Source organism: Branchiostoma lanceolatum, chromosome 1 (genome assembly GCF_035083965.1).
Source record: "Branchiostoma lanceolatum isolate klBraLanc5 chromosome 1, klBraLanc5.hap2, whole genome shotgun sequence".
In the NCBI taxonomy this organism is placed as follows: domain Eukaryota; kingdom Metazoa; phylum Chordata; class Leptocardii; order Amphioxiformes; family Branchiostomatidae; genus Branchiostoma; species Branchiostoma lanceolatum.
The window spans coordinates 33,198,496-33,221,364 of record NC_089722.1 but is presented as its reverse complement, the minus strand read 5'-3'; the positions used below and the strand labels follow the sequence as shown (position 1 = coordinate 33,221,364).

Genomic DNA, 22,869 nt, shown 5'->3' with positions numbered 1-22,869 from the left:
GTGATGTGCATTTAATCTATCTGCAAGATTTCGTACTTACAAACTAGAAAAATAATAGCAGTTACGCTCTGAGATGGTTTACCAGCTGTATAATCTAAGTAAGTATGTCAACAAAAGGAAAAGTACGTACTCAAAGTAAAGAGAAACAAGCATTTCCATCGACTAGTTACATACAAACGTACACGTAAATAATGTGTAGCTAGGATGCGCACTAAACCACTTGGCTTCGCATGTTTTTCTAGGTACAAAGAGACGGTATTTGAAGATGTCAGACACCGCAAAAATAATCGTGTCTTGATGTTTAGATAACAAGTCCAGTGTATGAAAGGTAGGGAAAGTGGACCGTTAGTACACAATGATAAAACCATAGAACAAATATCAAAACCACTGCAATTGAGTGGAGTTCGTAAAATGCAATGTTGATAAAATAGGCTAGAAAAGGCGGGGGAATATTTTGGGTTAGGGGGAGTCCTTCATGTGTTAATGGTGCGTTTTTATCTATATCTGTCTCTACCTTTAGGTTTAAATGCTTACCGCACAAGTTATTGATTTGAATCTTACGAAATATCATTCAGTGTACAGAATATATATACCAGCTCCTGTTACGCCTAAGGGCGGTTATATTGGCCATACAGGTACAGAATTCAAAGCAGCGCATTGGTGTTGGTCGCTCAGATTAAGAACTACTGCAAATAACGTATATTTTAAAAGATGCAGGGAACAGTTTCGCGACATGATAAAATCTAAAAAAAAAATCAGGCAAAGGAGACGACCTCGAGGTTTCGGCTTAAGAATAAGGAAAAAGCAACTATTCAAAAGGTCAGTGACCACTAATACGTTTTAGAAGACCTATAGCTATATTATATAGACGTCTAGACATAGTTAACAGCGAGCTCTAAAGAGTTATCAACCATTTGGAGGTGTGTATTTGTGGAACCCAGCGACCCCTTATGGATGACGTCCACGCCCTACAAACCCAATAGAAGAGGATTATTTCGTACCGGGGATGGCAGGGGAAAACATGGCTCTAGTGGTTCTAGTTGTTTCTACAGAAGTGGTAGTGGAGGGTTGTTGTTCATGGCCGAGAACCTTGGACCGCGAAGAGAAAGGTACGTTGTTGAGAGCTCAGATTGTTGAGTTATTATCAGTTTGTTTTTGGCAAGCTGTGTACGTATAAGTCATAGCGTAGAGCTACTGAAATTGGGGCGTTCATGCCGCACTTTACATTTTGAAAAGCATCTAGTGTTTTTTTATTATTTAAAACTGATTTGAAACATGTTCGGGACAGAACTTTGTACATCAACGCCTATTCTTAAGTCTTTCAGAACTTTTCTTGATGTGGGACATAATTGTTTTTAGCAAGACATGAGTTTTCTGTCAATAAGACGTGCTAAGTACATCTTTAGCTCTTCTTTGGTCGAAACTTCTATCTTTGTAGATTGATAATTATAAAGCTTTTAAAACTCTGTGATTTTTCTCCAAGGCCCGTGTACTCTAAAAACGGAGGAGATAAATGAGATGTTGAACGGCCCGGACTATGTCTTGGATTTGTCCCCGTCTGATTGCCACGCGGATTGATACTACAGTGCCAAACAGTGTTTAATTTTTCAAGGATATTAAGTATATGTAGGTTCATCAAACATGTAGTCTCAGATTTATATCTGTATAACTTCTCACAGGCACGCGGCGCGAGAGCAGCTGTTCAAGCCCCCCCCCCCCCCGTCTCACTGGACCCGCGGCACGCTGGCGGCGTCGCTGCGTCTTTAACTGGATTTGTGTTACCCTTGACTTTGTAATGAAAATATCATTCAAAACGTACAAGTATCACCAAAAAGACAACAAAAACACACAGAGCTTAAAAACATTCATTTTTTGTCGATGAGTCAATTTGATCGGCCACAGCGACGCCGCCGGCTTGCCGCGGGTCCAGTGAGAGGGGGGGGGGGGGCTTGACCACCCAACTGCTCTCGCGCTGCATGCCTGTGAGATGCCAGGAATGTTATACGGTTATACAGATATAAATCTTTAGATATGGGATAAACAAGTTTGATATCTGTGCATGCCATATTATTCACCACTTGATTCATTATTCACCACTTGATTCATTATTCACCACTTGATTTATTATTCACCACTTGTATCATTATTCACCACTTGATTCATTATTCACCACTTGTGGCCCTTCTATGACATGACAGCGTCATAACCGATATGCAATGGTGACTTCTGATTAGTCCACGTCATCTAGCTATATAATAATATAACATAATCTAACCTTGTATAACATGGTGTAGGCATATAAACAGGAAAGACAACACCACAGTAATTTGAAGACAAACCACATATGAATACGTACTCTTCTACTCGTAGTATTGTTGCTCCATCTTAATCTTATTGCAATCGCAATGGGTTTGTCATATTATACACTATTTTGCTTCTGCAAAACAACACCACCGAATAAGTTAAGTTGAAATCAACAGTGAGCCGTGAATGTTGATACCTGTAACTCGTTTTCACACCACAAGGGGTCGTTGCTTGCTCAAACATGCCCAAGCCGTAACAAATATTGGACACACCTTAGAAACAACATATCTTATGGTGTTAATTTTGGACACAGCTTTCTTGGACTTCAAAATTATTACATAAAGACGATATTTCAGTCACTCCTGTAAGTTGACATTAGCTCTGTAGTCAACACAGTTCGGACACGAACAGTAGATGGAACCATTCCCATACCAGCCGAACGCAGAGCAACAGGGTTTGTGATTATAAGGACTATATCGCCAGGCGTCGCTTCTGGAGCAGGGTAGCTCATACCACATCGGCCATCGTACCGCCACGTCTCTGCGATTCCTGAAATGTAACAAATTCGTAGAATTGCAGCCTTATTAGAGACTATTCAATATCGTGCAGAAAAATGTAGAAAACATCAAAGAGACAGAAACAGAAGAGAGGAACAGAACAGGGAGAAGATGAAGACAAAATGAATCCGTACCTGTAGGACATGCCGGGTTGATGCAGTACTCCCAGCAGGTGCTAGGGTCCGTTGTGTGACACGACAAGCCGGTCGCCATACCGCCTGGGTTGCGGCAGTAGTTTTGTTTGTTTGTTTTATTAAGATCTCCATTAGTGTACAACAATTTATACACTAATCTTCCTGGAGTCCGCCTAATTAAATACAATTTTATCAATACAATAACAATACAATTAAATCAAATACAGGAAGAACGAAAACAATTGTTAGATAGTAAATCATACAAAATCGAATATGTTGAACTTAAAAATGAGCGGAGAGGTCAGAGGTCAACATAAAAAACGGAATCATTGTATAGATAATAGTAAATAAGGAAACCCAGAAGTAATACCAAAAATTGCTTAACATAATTGAGTGAACTGAACATAAATATAAATAAAGGTAATCATAATGATAACATAATATAATAACTTCAATATACCAATCATATACAAAAATTACCACCATGTGTCAAGACGCATGTGCTTGTTCTTTCCATTACTCAATTGCTTGATGTGTTCTTTGAATGTGCGAGCGTTTCCAGCTGTGATGTGAGAAGGTAGGGTGTTGTATGTTTTTATGCTCCTGTATACAAATGTTCTGGTTTTAGCTTTAGTCCTTGGTTTGGCTAGTGTGAACGCCCCTCTTATTGTGTGTGTGCGTCGATTCTATTCTTTGCAATTCTACGCCAACTCAGGGTACTCTTCTGGGCCGTAATAAGTATCATGTGGAAAGTTGACGTCCCATCTCTGACAGGTTTTCCCACTCCTGGTCACAGAGATGTTTCCTCGGTAGTCAGACCCGTCGGGCTTTCCCGCGCAGCCTAGGGTTTGTACCACAAAGGAAAACTGTTATGGTTTTTACTTTTAACTGTCGGCATTCAGCGAAATCTGACTGCAATATTTTGCCATCTTTGCATGATGTTTGCCAGCAATTGACAGGATCTAGGTTTATTTCTTTAGCGTACTCAGGGCATATATATAGAAAACAACATGTTACCGACAAGTCGCTTGATGTATGCCGTGTAAAAAGAAAACTTCAGAATTACAGAAAAGACAAACATGAACCTGTTTTATCCAGGATTTTGACGGACACATCAGTCATTCTCTGTAAGGCATTTTGATACCGGTAGGCGGCGTTGCAAAACTGTGGCGCACCGACAAACGCGTACATGTGGGCTGTTCTGGCCTGTGTTGTCTTACATGTACTGCCTTTTGAACTTTTGCCTGAAAAAAAAATAGCGCGTCAAGACAGAAAAAAAACATTCAAGGCATGTGAAAAAGTGATGTTAGCATAACAAATGTGCACATAGCCATTGTAATCTAATGCATATCCGAAATACATTCCCGACCATACTTTCAATGTCTCGTTCTTGTTGATTATTAATGGTGTATTGTCTTGTCAATATTTAAACTCGTTTACATTTTTTTACATGCCCGTGTAGTCTTTAATCTTTTTTTAAATTTTTTTATACATCTTTATTCAAACATACATTTGTTCATTTATTATATTGTATACATCTTTATTTAAACATAGAAGCCACAACAACACATTTACAATCACAGATATACAGCGTTATATATTGTTACAGAGGCCATTATGACTGTTTTTTTTGCCTAGGGTGTGCTCCCTGGGACTTTTTTTAAAGGGGTGTTTCATTCCCCCTGAATTTTCTATGCTAGGGTTTCTTCCCGAGGACTTCTGAGCAATTTTTACGAGATGAAAAGCTCTAGGGATCGATCATATTTTTGGGAAGAAATATAGGCCTTTTGTTACAAGAAACATTACCATTTTATTTTGTTAAAAAACGCTAGATAGAAACATGCACGCTTACCGTATGAGATGAAAAAACAATGGCAAGTGCCATCCAGAACCCGAGAGATATTCGATTCTTCGCTCTCATCGTGTTTCAGGACAATGCAAGGCCAAACAATGTGGAACATAGAGCTGACAGAGTCGGTTCAAAACAACCCGTCTGCACCCGGTTTCCAAAATGCACAAAATGGCAGTTTTCCTGCAAAGAGGAAATTTGTCTACTGTCTGAATTTTTTTTTTCCTTTCAGAAGAGGCGTATGAAATGTAGATAAAAAATCACGTACATCACAAGGTCAAATTTTAAAAGTCATGTGAACAACGAAACCGACATGTTCAATGCGACCTGACCATTAATATTCTCTTTGTTCGCTCCTTGCACACTGACGCTAGCGCACTGCTGGACCTACATTCATCCAAAGCGGCAGTCAGAAAACGCTGTATAGCCGGTATAACCGCCCTTCGGCGTAACACACCAGCTTCTGTATCTGTATAGCCGGTATAACCGCCCTTCGGCGTAACACACCAGCTTCTGTATCTGTATAGCCGGTATAACCGCCCTTCAGCGTAACACACCAGCTTCTGTATCTGTATAGCCGGTATAACCGCCCTTCAGCGTAACACACCAGCTTCTGTATCTGTATAGCCGGTATAACCGCCCTTCAGCGTAACACACCAGCTTCTGTATCTGTATAGCCGGTATAACCGCCCTTCAGCGTAACACACCAGCTTCTGTATCTGTATAGCCGGTATAACCGCCCTTCTGCGTAACACACCAGCTTCTGTATCTGAATCACATGTAGCAGACGACGTTGAAAAAATTCTACTGTGAAACCCAGCTCTATTTTGTTACAACATGCGGTTGAGTGAGTGACACGATATGTCATCGTCCTCTATGTCGTTGACCCCTCTTTCTGTGACACTCTATTAGGTATTGATAAAGAACCTGTACCTTCAAATATAGCGGTCAAATCCTACAATAGGCAATGTACAAACTTATAGTAGACTAGACACTTGTTTGTTTTATCTCCCTTGTTATATACACTATGATTATTAGCATCTGAAGACTTGTTTCCTTGCCGTTATATTAGCCCTCGGGCAAGATTGGCAATACAGATTGTTGCTACAGCCCATTACTTGTCACAGTCGTCGCTCGATACTGCTAATAGGCGCAAACTGGGGTCATTCAAAGGACAGTCCTGGATATAGTAGTTGTACTAATATCCATTATTCCATTACACTGCTGTTGCTAAGGTCACTGACACAGAGGTGGGCAGCAGTCGGCTAGTCCTTACACCGCTCTTGTAAGACACTCTCTGTCCCAACTCCCCGCGATCTCTCTGGTGAGATACCTGCGTCCACCTAAAGACAATGTCGAGAAATGCGAACCAGTTTCCTATTCGGACGGTAAACCTGACCGTGACCGTGACGCGGCCGCCCTGATGGTGGTGTACATGCTGATGTTACCGTACGGAGTGTCCTTGTTAAGGAGTCTGTGGAACGGCGCCTTCCAGGTGTCAGTCCCGTGGCCGCACCCAAAAGCTTTTCTCGTGGTAAGTCAAACCTTTTAATTGTTTTTTGCCCAGAAAGCGATAAATGTATGATTTTGCCTGGTTGGGGGGCTTTGGATAGCTGGGACTTTGAAGACAAACTTTAAGGATATTCAGAAATAAGAATTAGGTTTAGACGATGAATATAAGCTTAAAAATAATCTAGACGGGGTTATTTTTCTTCCAGGGATACTGGATACTTAGTATGAACAAACTTTGTTAGACCCTTTTAACTGTCGCACTGATAGGTGGGAATTAATGAAATTTTATAAGAAATAAGAATTGGAAGTAAAAATAAGGTTGAGGTAATAAAGGTTCGATAAAAAACAAGAAGGGAATTTTTTTTCTATCTGTTGGTACCAAGGAGTGATAATAAGATTGAGTTGTAAAAGGGGCATATTGTGATTGGAACATAGAACAAAATTCACTGTTTTTGGTCATTTTCTAACATCATTAGTTGAATCTACCTTCTTACACCGCACAGCCATGTTCATGACGTATGGATGCGACTTTGTAGTATCGTCTGATGCAATCCCCACCGCCGCTTGACTTGTCCGCCATTTTGCCCGACATTCCGACGAACCACCGAACACGCGATCGAACGTGCGAAGTTCTGAAGTTTGTTCACAGGTGATTTTCCTGTGACGCTCGACCTCCGACCGCAACGGTCGATTCCTTTATTTCTTAGCTTTCTACGTTGGCGTATTTGCATATCATGAAATGGCGGCCGATAAATAATATGCAAATAAGCCAGATTTTGCGCGTTTTGCGTTTTCGTCGTTTATCGATGATGGAAATGTGACAAAATGACGGGAATATGTTGGGAATAAGTTACAAATAAGTTACGGATGTGAATCTGAATGTAGATTTTTTGAATTCTTATCATTTACAGTTATTGCCCACCAAATTCTACAATACGTCCCTTTAAAATCACAAAACCCACACATTACAGAGAAAGTGGGATCATTCGTCTTCCACTGTAAGAGAAAAAGAATCGAACCCAATAAGTTAGAATTTATAGAGTCAATATCTAAAATTGAGTAGTCACATGATATATTGTTTCCCCACTGTCTGTCGGTCCTTTTCATGTTGCATGTACTTGCCTACGTACGCTCAAGAACTTACAGCAAACGTTCATCATCATTCATCCGTGAATATGGAAAAAAACAAGACACAGTGGTGATGAACGCCAGCAAGCTGATGATATCAGCTTCACCACTGGAAAGTGAAAATGACAAGTAAACCAACTATGGCAAATATAAGTACATAACGAACAACAACACAGCATTTGGGTTGGGTCGTCCGGAATTGAAGTGTAAAACAACGTCACTTAAATTTATAGCGTCTCGATCGACCATATATGTTTGTTTTTAAATTAATTTTTCTATTTAGTTATACAGGGAAAATACACTCAGGTTACATTCCTGTATTTTTTTAGGTATCCCTGATATTAAATCTAAAAACACCAGTTACTTTCATGGGACAGAAAAAGGTGCACCCCTGAGTAGCAGTTATGTTTGTGTCGTACAAAATTAAGCAGCATTGCGACTAAAAGGTTTTGTCAACGGTCGGCTTTGATAAAGCACCGTTGCAAAGCCCACTACAAAATTTCTTAAAATGACGTTTCCGAAGGTACTTTAAGGCTTAGTCTACTATTTTTAATTTAAGAACACACTGCAGTTCAGACGTCTTATGCATGTTAGATATTTAAAGAAAGGCACGTTTGTCAAATACCGTAAATGCCTAAAGAAAGCTTGTCTGTATTTCTGTCTATGCAACGGTTTACTTGACGGCTACATGTAATAGATGCCTCCCGTACTTGCCTAGTAAACAACTAGTATTTTCAAAGAGTGCGGCGTGGCACTAGATTGTGAGTCTTACAAACAAACTAAAGGACCATGTTTAAAATGGCCATTAAGTAATTTAATTTGCAATGTTTAAATAAAGGAACGACAATAGTTGAGAGTAGTTCTACACATTTTTTTTATATAGATCAAAAACGTTATTCTGTCTACAAAAGCACGACTTTGTGGCTCTGATGACCAGGTGTCGAGAGATGTATTTACCCAAATTCCCTGTATTTGTGTCAGTACGACTCTGTTTGTATACCAATTTTGCAATTTCATGGCAGTAGGCTACGCTATTAGAAAAGATTTCTACTGTTAAATTAAGAACTAAAGGCTGGCAGCAAGTTTTACAGTGTGATAGATATATAGCAGGTTGCACAAGCCAACGCCACGCATGGTAGGTGATGATATAAGCCTAGTGTGTACTCTAACGTTACCAGAATAGAAAAAAAAAAACTTACAAAGATTAGTATTGCTAGAGTGCGCCACTCCCTTCTATCCAACTCGTGAGCACTAGATAATATTTGTGACAATTAAAGTTGGATTGTATTACTTTTATTTCTGCAACACGGAATTGTGATTTAGAAGTTGTTTTGTTGTCGTTAGGAGGAGTCCTGTAAATTGGTACAAGGTACTGGTTCTGTACTCTCGATCCCCTTTCCACTATTTTAATCGCATGTTGTTGATTCAAAGTAGGTAAACAAACACTAAACAGCCTGATGTAATTTGGTTGGATTAAAGAGGATTTTCAGCAGTAATACGTTGTCGTGTCGTGTGGCGTAATGGATAGAACATTCGACTGTCAAACAAGGGGACCCAAGTTCGAACCCGGGCTGCCCCCAGACATGTCTGGACATGCGTCCCGAAGTTGCGCCCTTAGAAGAACCCACCACACCTTTCGGAAAAGATTAGGACATGCCCCGGTGTGCGATGGTCCAAATCATTCTGTCTGGAGTTGGAACCGAGTTCGATTCACAACAAATCACCCGGATGGAGGCCTGGCAAAACAGCGTCTCGTATTAGCCATACGTTGATTTACACAATTCACCCGGACGGGAGAACTGGCGCATCCCCGTCATGTATGACAGCTAGCGAAAGGGTATGTCACCCCGTAAAAAGCCTAAGGGCGGTATAACCCCGACGTAGCGAAAGCACGTCGACTGAAGATAATGATGACCACCAGTGTCTCTCCAATCACTTTGGGCCCCATTGTATACGGTCTCAGGGATAAGTCCATGTTCGCAGACCACCCGCTAAAGTGACAGGGTAGATTTTTTCAGGCGAAACATTCGCTTGACTCCCAGGTGACTTTGAAATTCGGCCATCAACAATTTCGCCCGAAGGCCGTTGGCAGTTCAAATTCAAACATTTAACTAAAAAGTTCAAGGAAGGAAAAATTAGATGATTTGTTAACACAACAATTCACTGGTTGTTGCTTGTCATCAGAGACTAGACTGACTGTAAACACTCAACTGAAAAGTTCACGGAAGAAAATACCTCGGTTTAAGGGACCGTGAAGCCTACGTGCAGGCCAGCAGATGAGCCTTTATCTCTCAAAATATGTACCTCTGGATATGACTCTTCTTTCATTCTCTCCACTCTCCCAGCTTAAAGGTATTTGTTATTTTCTCACCTTTGAGGTTTTTTTCTGGTAATGGAGAAAAGAAAACAGTAAACGGCACACATTGGATTTTTACATGTTTTTGCACCAGGCAGACATGGAAAGTGACGTTGCGTTGGCGTAACGGTTAGAACCCAAAGGTCCTCGGTTCGAATCCACTGGCATGTCACCGATGGTGTGCCCTAGGTAAAAGAACTGTATAGACGACTTTTCTTACACCAGCCAAGTGTAAAAGGGGCTTGATAATCTGTGCCAATAGAAAAGGTGACCCATCTTCTACATTCTTCACTCGCTCAGCTCAAAGGTATTCCTGACCTTCTCACCTAAGAGGTATTTTTACTTTAGGTGGGGCATTTGTGCCCAGGTAAACATATTGATTATGGACAAAGGAAACTACAAATTGGATTTAAATGTGCTTGAGGACTTGTTTTCGCACTTACCAGCTTCCTATGTTTCCCAGTTTGACAATCTGCGTTTAAGTAAATACATTCATAACGGAGACAAAATAAGGAAGGAAACGACGCACAATCATTATGGTTAGAATGTATGCGACATATTTTTGCGCCAAGTAATCATGAATATATAAATGGAGAGAGAAAAACAAGTAAATGAAACGTCAAGCGTTTGAATACCGGTGACGCCTGTGAAGGTATTGGCATCTACTTCAGCATGGTGTCCCATGAGGCTTCCCAAATGTTCGACTGTGAACTGGCTTGGTGTGTTTGTATCGCATGGCGGTTAACCGCTAGGTACCCATGTGAACCTGAGCGGCGTGAGGAAATTCGGATAAAGTACCTTTCACAAGGGAACAATACAGCCTAAAAGGGATTCGAACCAGAACCTTTAAATAAGATAGTATTCTGCACTAACTAATCGCCGCAGGATGACACCGCCAGACGCCAATAAAGAAGTCCAAGTATCGTCAGCAAAATATATCGGACGACGTTGAGATATTTTCTTCGACAGTGGATCAAAACTGGAAACACGTTCACACATACACGGACACACACACACACGCACGCGCGTGCGCGCACACACACACAGATACACACACCCGAACCACTGTAGCCGCCCAGAAGCTCCTGTCCTGCATAGCCTTCCCCATGCCATCAGTTTGTATGCCAGTGTCTCTTTTAAGGACATCTATGTATGTTAAGGGTGGTCTTCTTTGTCTTCTTTTCCCATGTGCTGGGGTCCATAACACTAAGTTACAATTAAAGAAGAACAAAGACGGGAAAATGCCACTGATTTTCTTTAGCGTCTGGGTTGAATCAACATAACTCTTTAAAACGTTTGTAGATGCTTTAAAATGTTATCGCTGTATTTGTTTTCTGAATGAGATGCCAAGTATATGAATATTACATAGAATACTAGCGAGCAACATTTGCGAGCAAAAACATCATATTTCACTCATAATCCCCCCTCGTGCAAAATGAAGTGTTCTAAAAACACCCCGTCCTGAACCGGAGCATTTCGGACTTACTTTTGCCCTCAAAGTGACTATCAGCCAGAATCGTTGTAGTCCAGAATGGACATTTCTTGACTTTGACGCGGTACAAGAATGGACTTTTACGAGGGCATCCCATGGGGAAAATGAGCCCTTCCAAAATTGCTTTTCTGCAGAAATGAAGTACTGTATTTCAAAACCATCCCAAATCACTCCAGTTATTTTCCAATCGACCAGCTTTCCATTTAGCTTGTACCCAAGCTGTTGTTTCTTTTCAACTTTTTCTTCCATATCTTATTCAAATATATCAAAGAAGTCTATCCGGAAACAAAGCTTGCACAATACAAACCTGGCCTCTTACGGCATCAGGCAGTTTACCGGGTAAACATGAAAACATGCGAGCATGCAAACAAACAAACAGAATAACCACTACTCGAAATTGTAACTTTGAGAATCAACAGTGGGGATGCTTACACGAAGGGCTGCACACGCACTTAATACATCCATTGGCCATTCTTTGCCGTTTGTAGCCAAAGCCGCAATTAAACGGGCAACGACTCGGCGGGCACGATGGCTTACGATACGCATCGGAGTCGTCAATCAGCATTGCGATGACAACCATCGTCACTAGCGTGCAGACAAACAGCTTCATGGTGCAGCTCAGACTGAGGGGAAAAGGAACAGTGATGTTAAGTGGGACGTTTTCAACCGCACTGACTCGGTAAACCTTCAACTTATTTTGAAGGGGTCGTGTGTCGTAACGGCAGGGTGTTCGACTCGGAACCAAGAAGTCCCGAGTTCGAATCTCCCCGACGCCAGTGCTGTTTCCTCACTTCGCCCAGGTGTATAAAGATAAGAATGGGTATGTTGTTATCTGTGCCTTTAACTGTTAATGTAAGTTATAAAAACTTGAGTGCAGTGCCAAGTCGTCCTTGTCTGTCAAAAAAAAAAAATATTTTGACACACAGACAACCCCGTCAAGGGCATAGTGTGAGAGGGGGCGCGGTATGGCGGGTAGGCCTCCAGTCTGGCCCGGAAACTGAGTGGCTCGGACCCATTATAACACGCTTGAATATATGCTTACAAATGCTTGCTTGAATGAATGTATGCTTGGATATATATGTATGTTTATGATGCTGTCCCTGTAGGGTAAAATTGGCTTGGCACCTACCCAAGGTGATTTGCGGGCCCAAGAGGGGTACCCAAGACCCTGGCGGAATAAAGTGACAAAGAATCGGCAACGGGAAGAAAATAGAGCTCTCACACCGAGCTCTCACACCAAAGTTATGTAAATGAGCAATGATGCATACTGCTGATTGGTTGTAGGGTAGTGGTCTTATAGTAGTCAACTTTCTAAGTTTTTGCGTTTGGAAATGATTGCACATTCCAACATGATGACACGTTCCGACATAATGGCAGAGATGCGCATTCGTGTATTAGTCTTTTACTAGTCTATCTCTTATGTTCTAAGTCATTGTGATATGATGATATGATGGAGTGCACTTAAGCCTTTGTAGCGGCGTTCTCCGTACTTACTTTAAGACAAAATCGGGTCTCCTTTCATTCAAAGTGAAACTTTTGCAACATATGGTTTGTACTGCCGTAGATTGTAGATTACCATGTAGCTTTGGGGCAGCAATTATGTCAGTTAGCAATTATGGGTACTGGTTATCAGTCAAGAAATTAACGAGAGGTTGTCAGATTTTTGCCAGGTGTTTGCCAATGCTCGTCTTGTACGCATCTTATCGTGCATTTGTGATCGTCGGCAACACTTGCTATGCACGCAGTGATTTGAATTTAGTCCCTACTACATTTGTAGTTAGTATGGAAACCACCACGCAACCGGTTTATTCTAAGGGACTGTACGGCATTTAGCGGGTCGGGTTAAGAAATGTTTCCATGATCCTCCCTAAAGGTAAAAAAAAAAATCTCACCGCCCCCCTTCTATCAACTCTTGAAAAAATCTTCAAGGCGGCAAGAGAATCGGTACTGCGCTCCTGTTTGGAAGTGTCTCTCGCGTCGTACGTTTGATACTATAATAGGATTTCAACGCGGAACAGGTCCCATTCGTCGTCACCCCTGCAAAGAAAGGGAAACTGAACGGCTTGGAGCCCATTATACCGCACTTGAATATATGCTAATCACAGGAGCTAGTCCGTCCTTTATGAATAAATGATTCCACTGTGTATAAGTAACATCGCAAAAATCCACGGTGTCTGGCTATACCTGGATGAGGACAAAACCACTGCCGTGGAAGTCAACAATGCACGGTGTCTGGCTATACTTGGGCTGGATGAGGGCAAATCAGCTGCCATGGAAGTAAAAAATCCACGATGTCTGGCTATACCTGGATCATAGGCGGTAGGCCAAGGTATTATCGTTGACTAACACCTGAAGTTCCGATCGTGACCCGAAAATTTCGTTATGAACTAGTGAAGTACACTGCGCGGGGATCACCCGCTCGGTTTGGTGCCGAAGTTCCACCCGAGCGGGGGCCGAAGGGACCCGACCGTAACGTCGGCGAAGCCGACGAGCGAACGTAGCGGTAGGGCTAACTCCGCTCGGGATTACCGGAAGAATAGTCCAGCGCTGACGGGGGCGTTTCCTGTAATAGCGGGGGTCCCATTGTCGGGTGACTACGGTGCCTTGCTCCACTTCTAAGCAGAGGAGTGTGTTCTTGGCGTCTTTCTAGGCGTTTTTTCGGGGCTTTCTATTTTGTGCCGTTTTACACTTCTGAATGCCCAACAACAATTCCGGGGCCTATTGCCCATGCCTGGATGAGGGCAAAACCACTGCCGTGGAAGTCAACAATCCACGGTGTGTGGCTATACCTGAATCACTGTGAATGAGGGCAAAACCACTGCCGTGGAAGTCAACAATCCACGATGTCTGTCTATACCTGCATGAGGGCAAAACTACTGCCATGGAAGTCAACAATCCACGGTCACGGATAGTCTCTACCAGACTAACCGCGCCGGCTATAGGGGGAACATTTGCCGGGGGACTTCGGCCATGGAAGGTAACATTCGCAGCCGCAGTGTTGCAATATTGGAACCTATCTCCAGAGCCGACCCCCTTCATACAGTTGACTCTATTTAGCCAATTTCTGCTATTTTCCCAGCGACCCGCAGAGGCTGGTACAGTCTAGGTCACGGATACATGAATGCGGTTAGTGCCTTGGTCCTGGAAACATTCCACTCTCTGTAGTAATAGCTGGATGGTGCGGATATAGAACCTTCATCACGTATAACTTTTGGCCACTCTAATCATCGATTTATTAAACTGACTTTTTGCGGGCCAGTGAGGTAAGATATGAGCTGAAAGCTGCCCCTGTAGCTTATCTGGTAGCAGCTTCACAGTTGAGTTCCTAATTCTTTGACCTGGTAACTGGGAGACCCCGGTTCGAATCTAAGTGACATCGCGAAAATATTTGTACCTGGTGTATGAGATTTACTAGACCGGCTGCCCTTACACACAGTGCTTATTTTCCCAAATTTGGCTGGAGGAATATTGAAACAGTACCTACCTGTCAGTAGATTACGGACCTGCGTCTGAAGATTTCGGAATGAAGCGATAAAAAACGGAGACAGGAAGCATCCATATATACTCTTTTCCACTGGAATCATGCAAATGAGCCATAATGGATACTTCTGATTGGTTGGTGAACTAGCAATCCTGTCTGTCATTCATTTGTTGCTTGTCTTGTTTTACCCTGTGGCTGATAGATATGGTAAAACAACTCACAATCATACGACACGTCAGCCTAACCCAAATTCCAGTATAATGACTTTTGATTGTTAAGTAAAATATGCTTTTTGTCTCCTCCGCTAATTACGACTGTTGGCTGCGCACACCCTGGGGCAGTTTGGTGTGTCCCCCAGGAAGGCACTTCACACAGACTTTCCAACTCGACTGAACTGAAACCAAAAAAAATGACCTCCAAGCAAAACCCTACCGCATTGCTACTTCTTATTGCCTAATGAATGTGGCTTCCAGCACGTAAAAGTCCTAACCGTACCTAGAGGTTCCTGGCCCCACCTACTCTCCAAGCAGAGGAGTGGGTCCGGCAGGTTTTTGACGTGTTTTTAGGCGTTTTTGTCGGGCTTTCTACTTTGTCATGTTTTTTCTGTCTAGTCAGCGAGTATTTTCCCGTTCGTTGATCAGTGCCCAGACTGAAATATAACCCTTGGATCGGTGCAGTAACTCTACAGGTAGATGCCTTTTATCGACACAAGTGCCATCATCAATGACGTATGACTTTACACGGGTTTTATTTGACTCAAAGTTAAACTTTTACTACATCTGGACTGTACTGCTGTAGATTGTGGCTGCCATGTTGTGAGCTCTGGGGCAGCACTTATGTCAGTAGGTAATTAATCAAGTATTTGATGAGAAGTAGTAGGATTTTCACAAGATCTGCAAACGTACATTTTGTACAAATCCTATCATACTTCTGATGCCGTCAACGGTTGCTTTGCGCACACAATGATTTGAATTCGGTCAGACGGTTTTGATGTTAGTTCTAAGTAAGAACTGAAAAGACCACCGGCACCAATAATTTTCCGTGCAGCAATAACCTGCATTCATTCGGTGCAAAAAATACCATCACCAAAAAGGCTTCTGTTCACCAGAGGGAAAAGTTTGGTGACTGATTTTTGGAACGTATTGCCAAATTTAGGCCTGGGCACTCCCGGAAGCGGAAGCAAGACAACAGTGTCGGAGAGGACTTAAAATTTTGCATGAAGGAAGGAAGATTGAGCCACAAACCAATTATATGAGGCTCCCTTTGTTAGAATAATAGCGTTGCCTGAGGGAGGGCTTGGGAGGGGGTCCGGGTAGTTTGTTTTCAAAATCGACTAAAAGTACTGATGCTACTTCATGTTAAGTCTTTGCTCAGAAACAAAATTGTGGATGACCAATTTACTAAAGATCATTTGCAGCCATGGACACGTCATTGATGATGGCACTTGTGTCGATAAAAGGCATCTACCTGTAGAGTTACTGCACCGATCCAAGGGTTATATTTCAGTCTGGGCACTGATCAACGAACGGGAAAATACTCGCTGACTAGACAGAAAAAACATGACAAAGTAGAAAGCCCGACAAAAACGCCTAAAAACACGTCAAAAACCTGCCGGACCCACTCCTCTGCTTGGAGAGTAGGTGGGGCCAGGAACCTCTAGGTACGGTTAGGACTTTTACGTGCTGGAAGCCACATTCATTAGGCAATAAGAAGTAGCAATGCGGTAGGGTTTTGCTTGGAGGTCATTTTTTTTGGTTTCAGTTCAGTCGAGTTGGAAAGTCTGTGTGAAGTGCCTTCCTGGGGGACACACCAAACTGCCCCAGGGTGTGCGCAGCCAACAGTCGTAATTAGCGGAGGAGACAAAAAGCATATTTTACTTAACAATCAAAAGTCATTATACTGGAATTTGGGTTAGGCTGACGTGTCGTATGATTGTGAGTTGTTTTACCATATCTATCAGCCACAGGGTAAAACAAGACAAGCAACAAATGAATGACAGACAGGATTGCTAGTTCACCAACCAATCAGAAGTATCCATTATGGCTCATTTGCATGATTCCAGTGGAAAAGAGTATATATGGATGCTTCCTGTCTCCGTTTTTTATCGCTTCATTCCGAAATCTTCAGACGCAGGTCCGTAATCTACTGACAGGTAGGTACTGTTTCAATATTCCTCCAGCCAAATTTGGGAAAATAAGCACTGTGTGTAAGGGCAGCCGGTCTAGTAAATCTCATACACCAGGTACAAATATTTTCGCGATGTCACTTAGATTCGAACCGGGGTCTCCCAGTTACCAGGTCAAAGAATTAGGAGCTCAACTGTGAAGCTGCTACCAGATAAGCTACAGGGGCAGCTTTCAGCTCATATCTTACCTCACTGGCCCGCAAAAAGTCAGTTTAATAAATCGATGATTAGAGTGGCCAAAAGTTATACGTGATGAAGGTTCTATATCCGCACCATCCAGCTATTACTACAGAGAGTGGAATGTTTCCAGGACCAAGGCACTAACCGCATTCATGTATCCGTGACCTAGACTGTACCAGCCTCTGCGGGTCGCTGGGAAAATAGCAGAAATTGGCTAAATAGAGTCAACTGTATGAAGGGGGTCGGCTCTGGAGATAGGTTCCAATATTGCAACACTGCGGCTGCGAATGTTACCTTCCATGGCCGAAGTCCCCCGGCAAATGTTCCCCCTATAGCCGGCGCGGTTAGTCTGGTAGAGACTATCCGTGACCGTGGATTGTTGACTTCCATGGCAGTAGTTTTGCCCTCATGCAGGTATAGACAGACATCGTGGATTGTTGACTTCCACGGCAGTGGTTTTGCCCTCATTCACAGTGATTCAGGTATAGCCACACACCGTGGATTGTTGACTTCCACGGCAGTGGTTTTGCCCTCATCCAGGCATGGGCAATAGGCCCCGGAATTGTTGTTGGGCATTCAGAAGTGTAAAACGGCACAAAATAGAAAGCCCCGAAAAAACGCCTAGAAAGACGCCAAGAACACACTCCTCTGCTTAGAAGTGGAGCAAGGCACCGTAGTCACCCGACAATGGGACCCCCGCTATTACAGGAAACGCCCCCGTCAGCGCTGGACTATTCTTCCGGTAATCCCGAGCGGAGTTAGCCCTACCGCTACGTTCGCTCGTCGGCTTCGCCGACGTTACGGTCGGGTCCCTTCGGCCCCCGCTCGGGTGGAACTTCGGCACCAAACCGAGCGGGTGATCCCCGCGCAGTGTACTTCACTAGTTCATAACGAAATTTTCGGGTCACGATCGGAACTTCAGGTGTTAGTCAACGATAATACCTTGGCCTACCGCCTATGATCCAGGTATAGCCAGACATCGTGGATTTTTTACTTCCATGGCAGCTGATTTGCCCTCATCCAGCCCAAGTATAGCCAGACACCGTGCATTGTTGACTTCCACGGCAGTGGTTTTGTCCTCATCCAGGTATAGCCAGACACCGTGGATTTTTGCGATGTTACTTATACACAGTGGAATCATTTATTCATAAAGGACGGACTAGCTCCTGTGATTAGCATATATTCAAGTGCGGTATAATGGGCTCCAAGCCGTTCAGTTTCCCTTTCTTTGCAGGGGTGACGACGAATGGGACCTGTTCCGCGTTGAAATCCTATTATAGTATCAAACGTACGACGCGAGAGACACTTCCAAACAGGAGCGCAGTACCGATTCTCTTGCCGCCTTGAAGATTTTTTCAAGAGTTGATAGAAGGGGGGCGGTGAGATTTTTTTTTTTACCTTTAGGGAGGATCATGGAAACATTTCTTAACCCGACCCGCTAAATGCCGTACAGTCCCTTAGAATAAACCGGTTGCGTGGTGGTTTCCATACTAACTACAAATGTAGTAGGGACTAAATTCAAATCACTGCGTGCATAGCAAGTGTTGCCGACGATCACAAATGCACGATAAGATGCGTACAAGACGAGCATTGGCAAACACCTGGCAAAAATCTGACAACCTCTCGTTAATTTCTTGACTGATAACCAGTACCCATAATTGCTAACTGACATAATTGCTGCCCCAAAGCTACATGGTAATCTACAATCTACGGCAGTACAAACCATATGTTGCAAAAGTTTCACTTTGAATGAAAGGAGACCCGATTTTGTCTTAAAGTAAGTACGGAGAACGCCGCTACAAAGGCTTAAGTGCACTCCATCATATCATCATATCACAATGACTTAGAACATAAGAGATAGACTAGTAAAAGACTAATACACGAATGCGCATCTCTGCCATTATGTCGGAACGTGTCATCATGTTGGAATGTGCAATCATTTCCAAACGCAAAAACTTAGAAAGTTGACTACTATAAGACCACTACCCTACAACCAATCAGCAGTATGCATCATTGCTCATTTACATAACTTTGGTGTGAGAGCTCGGTGTGAGAGCTCTATTTTCTTCCCGTTGCCGATTCTTTGTCACTTTATTCCGCCAGGGTCTTGGGTACCCCTCTTGGGCCCGCAAATCACCTTGGGTAGGTGCCAAGCCAATTTTACCCTACAGGGACAGCATCATAAACATACATATATATCCAAGCATACATTCATTCAAGCAAGCATTTGTAAGCATATATTCAAGCGTGTTATAATGGGTCCGAGCCACTCAGTTTCCGGGCCAGACTGGAGGCCTACCCGCCATACCGCGCCCCCTCTCACACTATGCCCTTGACGGGGTTGTCTGTGTGTCAAAATATTTTTTTTTTTTGACAGACAAGGACGACTTGGCACTGCACTCAAGTTTTTATAACTTACATTAACAGTTAAAGGCACAGATAACAACATACCCATTCTTATCTTTATACACCTGGGCGAAGTGAGGAAACAGCACTGGCGTCGGGGAGATTCGAACTCGGGACTTCTTGGTTCCGAGTCGAACACCCTGCCGTTACGACACACGACCCCTTCAAAATAAGTTGAAGGTTTACCGAGTCAGTGCGGTTGAAAACGTCCCACTTAACATCACTGTTCCTTTTCCCCTCAGTCTGAGCTGCACCATGAAGCTGTTTGTCTGCACGCTAGTGACGATGGTTGTCATCGCAATGCTGATTGACGACTCCGATGCGTATCGTAAGCCATCGTGCCCGCCGAGTCGTTGCCCGTTTAATTGCGGCTTTGGCTACAAACGGCAAAGAATGGCCAATGGATGTATTAAGTGCGTGTGCAGCCCTTCGTGTAAGCATCCCCACTGTTGATTCTCAAAGTTACAATTTCGAGTAGTGGTTATTCTGTTTGTTTGTTTGCATGCTCGCATGTTTTCATGTTTACCCGGTAAACTGCCTGATGCCGTAAGAGGCCAGGTTTGTATTGTGCAAGCTTTGTTTCCGGATAGACTTCTTTGATATATTTGAATAAGATATGGAAGAAAAAGTTGAAAAGAAACAACAGCTTGGGTACAAGCTAAATGGAAAGCTGGTCGATTGGAAAATAACTGGAGTGATTTGGGATGGTTTTGAAATACAGTACTTCATTTCTGCAGAAAAGCAATTTTGGAAGGGCTCATTTTCCCCATGGGATGCCCTCGTAAAAGTCCATTCTTGTACCGCGTCAAAGTCAAGAAATGTCCATTCTGGACTACAACGATTCTGGCTGATAGTCACTTTGAGGGCAAAAGTAAGTCCGAAATGCTCCGGTTCAGGACGGGGTGTTTTTAGAACACTTCATTTTGCACGAGGGGGGATTATGAGTGAAATATGATGTTTTTGCTCGCAAATGTTGCTCGCTAGTATTCTATGTAATATTCATATACTTGGCATCTCATTCAGAAAACAAATACAGCGATAACATTTTAAAGCATCTACAAACGTTTTAAAGAGTTATGTTGATTCAACCCAGACGCTAAAGAAAATCAGTGGCATTTTCCCGTCTTTGTTCTTCTTTAATTGTAACTTAGTGTTATGGACCCCAGCACATGGGAAAAGAAGACAAAGAAGACCACCCTTAACATACATAGATGTCCTTAAAAGAGACACTGGCATACAAACTGATGGCATGGGGAAGGCTATGCAGGACAGGAGCTTCTGGGCGGCTACAGTGGTTCGGGTGACGGATGAGGGAGACTGGCACCCGACATAAGTCAAGTAAGTCAAGTAATTGTGGCTACATTAATATCTTTTCTCATGCCCGCCTTTCTATAGATTTTAAGCGAGGAGAAGGACTTGAGGAAGAGGAGAGGTCGCTCCAGGATGAACTGGATCAGAAGCTGGACGCTCGGGAGTTGGAGGGTCTGGAGGAGGAGGTGAGGTCGCTCCTGGATGGCCTGAAGGAGAAGCTGGACGCTCGGGAGTTGGAGGGTCTGGAGGAGGACTGTAAGAAATCTAACCTTTTGCTCCTTATTACCTTCATGACAAGTGTGGAGGTATTGTTTTGGCCAGGTGTTTTTTTAATGCCTCTGTCTCTTGCCATGGGTGTAACGTTACGGGAATTGTTTGTATTTGACTGTCCTTCACTCGAGACCTTCGTGTACAATACGAGATTGTTGATCTGTACACCCAAATGCGCAGGTAGGAAGTTGCTTCTACGTGTGCTAGGATTTCATTCCTGGCCTCACCACAGAATGACATTGTAGTTATACCATTCTTATTTTCCTATCACTAATAGTGATGTCCTTATTTACAGACGCCCGGAGGCGACGCTAGCTCCTGTAACCTGCAACCGACCGGACGACCTGAAGACCGGAGTGTTCAGTGGCGTCAAAAGGGCGGGATCAAACGTTAGGTTGATGAATGAAACTCGTGAAAAAATGTAGTCTTGTAATGTTCCTTATCCATGTTTTGTTTTCTCTCGTTGATGTTGAGTACTTCTAATATCGCTTGCCTCGCACAAGAGACAATACAATATAAACAATCTAAAAAAACAGTTCTTTGCTTAAATGTCGAACAGTGGATACACACCTTGATACCCTTAATACCTTTGAAGGACATAACAAGAATACTCTGTACATGGGAATTATTCAATAAAACCTACGGAAGAAAATTTGCGATTGAAATGGCCTTTGTTCGTATTTTTTTTAGAGTACAGCATACATGGAATAAATAACAAGCTTTTCTACATTTCTACATTACCACCCAGTATAGTGTAGTAGCAAAGCAATACGGTTTTATAACTTTTAGCTACCACATAGGAAAAATACGCAATAATTGTCCTGTAAAAGTCAGTCATGCCCTCATGCGGAGAGTTTATGTCTTGCAAGGATTGATAGCTGCGTAGGACCTGGCAGGGAGAACGCCACTAATGACGTCACGAGGCTCCGGTCCCCCCAGGCTACATCTCCAAGCAGATGTTAGATTCCGCAAAGTCGGAAAGTTTCGGAATCAGGGGTCCAAATCGAGGGCAAACTGCCAAACAAACAAAAATTGGGCAGTTAGACAACGTGACATTCCATCCGATTTGCTTAGACAAAAATACCCCTGCTGAAATGAATGAAACCCCTTGGACGATGATCATGGGGAATGGACAAAAGTCGTTCTAGTTCTGTAAGGGATGTACAGTACTGAATTTTAATAGCGAGGAGTGAGTTAGTTATAAGGCATGGGAAAGCACGATAGCCATTCTTTAAGGGACTGTACAATATTGTATTTAACGGGATGGGAGATTGTTACAGGTTTGCGATAGCAAAACCTATTCTGTTTTTGCATCCAAGGATGGGGGCCGCCATGTTGGATGTGACCATTTTATTAGGAGGGGTGTTTTTTTGTCGCTAATGTTGGGTGTGACCATTTTTACTGGAGGGGTGTTTTTCTTGCTAGTTTTCTTTTTTTTGTGTTCTTGCTAATTTTTTTCTGGTTTTGGGTTAGGTGTGACCATTTTGACCGGAGGGGTGGTTTTTGCCACTAATGTTAGGTGTAAAAGATGAATGTTATTAGTGTGGTGGTGTTGTGACCTTGCCGTTGGCACAAATTGACACAAGGCCCACTGTACTAAAGGACGAGCAAGGTCCACTGAGCATCATGTTGTTGTGGTCTTGTCGAAAAGTAAGGGACGACAAGGTCCCCAACGATAGAGGGTTAATACAGATTTGTTATTCA

The 22,869-nt window shown here is 43.0% G+C and overlaps 1 protein-coding gene across 2 annotated transcripts; it reads left to right on the top strand.

Annotated features, from left to right (window-relative positions):
• Positions 1 to 16,850: 16,850 nt before the first annotated feature.
• Positions 16,851 to 21,817, top strand: LOC136420475 (uncharacterized). 2 transcript variants are annotated; one of them, XM_066407428.1, is made up of 4 exons: positions 16,858 to 16,965; positions 19,827 to 20,017; positions 20,980 to 21,150; positions 21,461 to 21,817. In XM_066407428.1, the coding sequence occupies exons 2-4, from the start codon at positions 19,840 to 19,842 to the stop codon at positions 21,478 to 21,480; spliced, it is 369 nt and encodes a 122-aa protein (XP_066263525.1). In that variant the 5' UTR covers positions 16,858 to 16,965; positions 19,827 to 19,839; the 3' UTR covers positions 21,481 to 21,817. The 2 variants fall into 2 exon arrangements, with proteins under 2 accessions (XP_066263531.1, XP_066263525.1); XM_066407434.1 differs by lacking the exon at positions 19,827 to 20,017 and having other exon boundaries at positions 16,851 to 16,965.
• Positions 21,818 to 22,869: the final 1,052 nt, after the last annotated feature.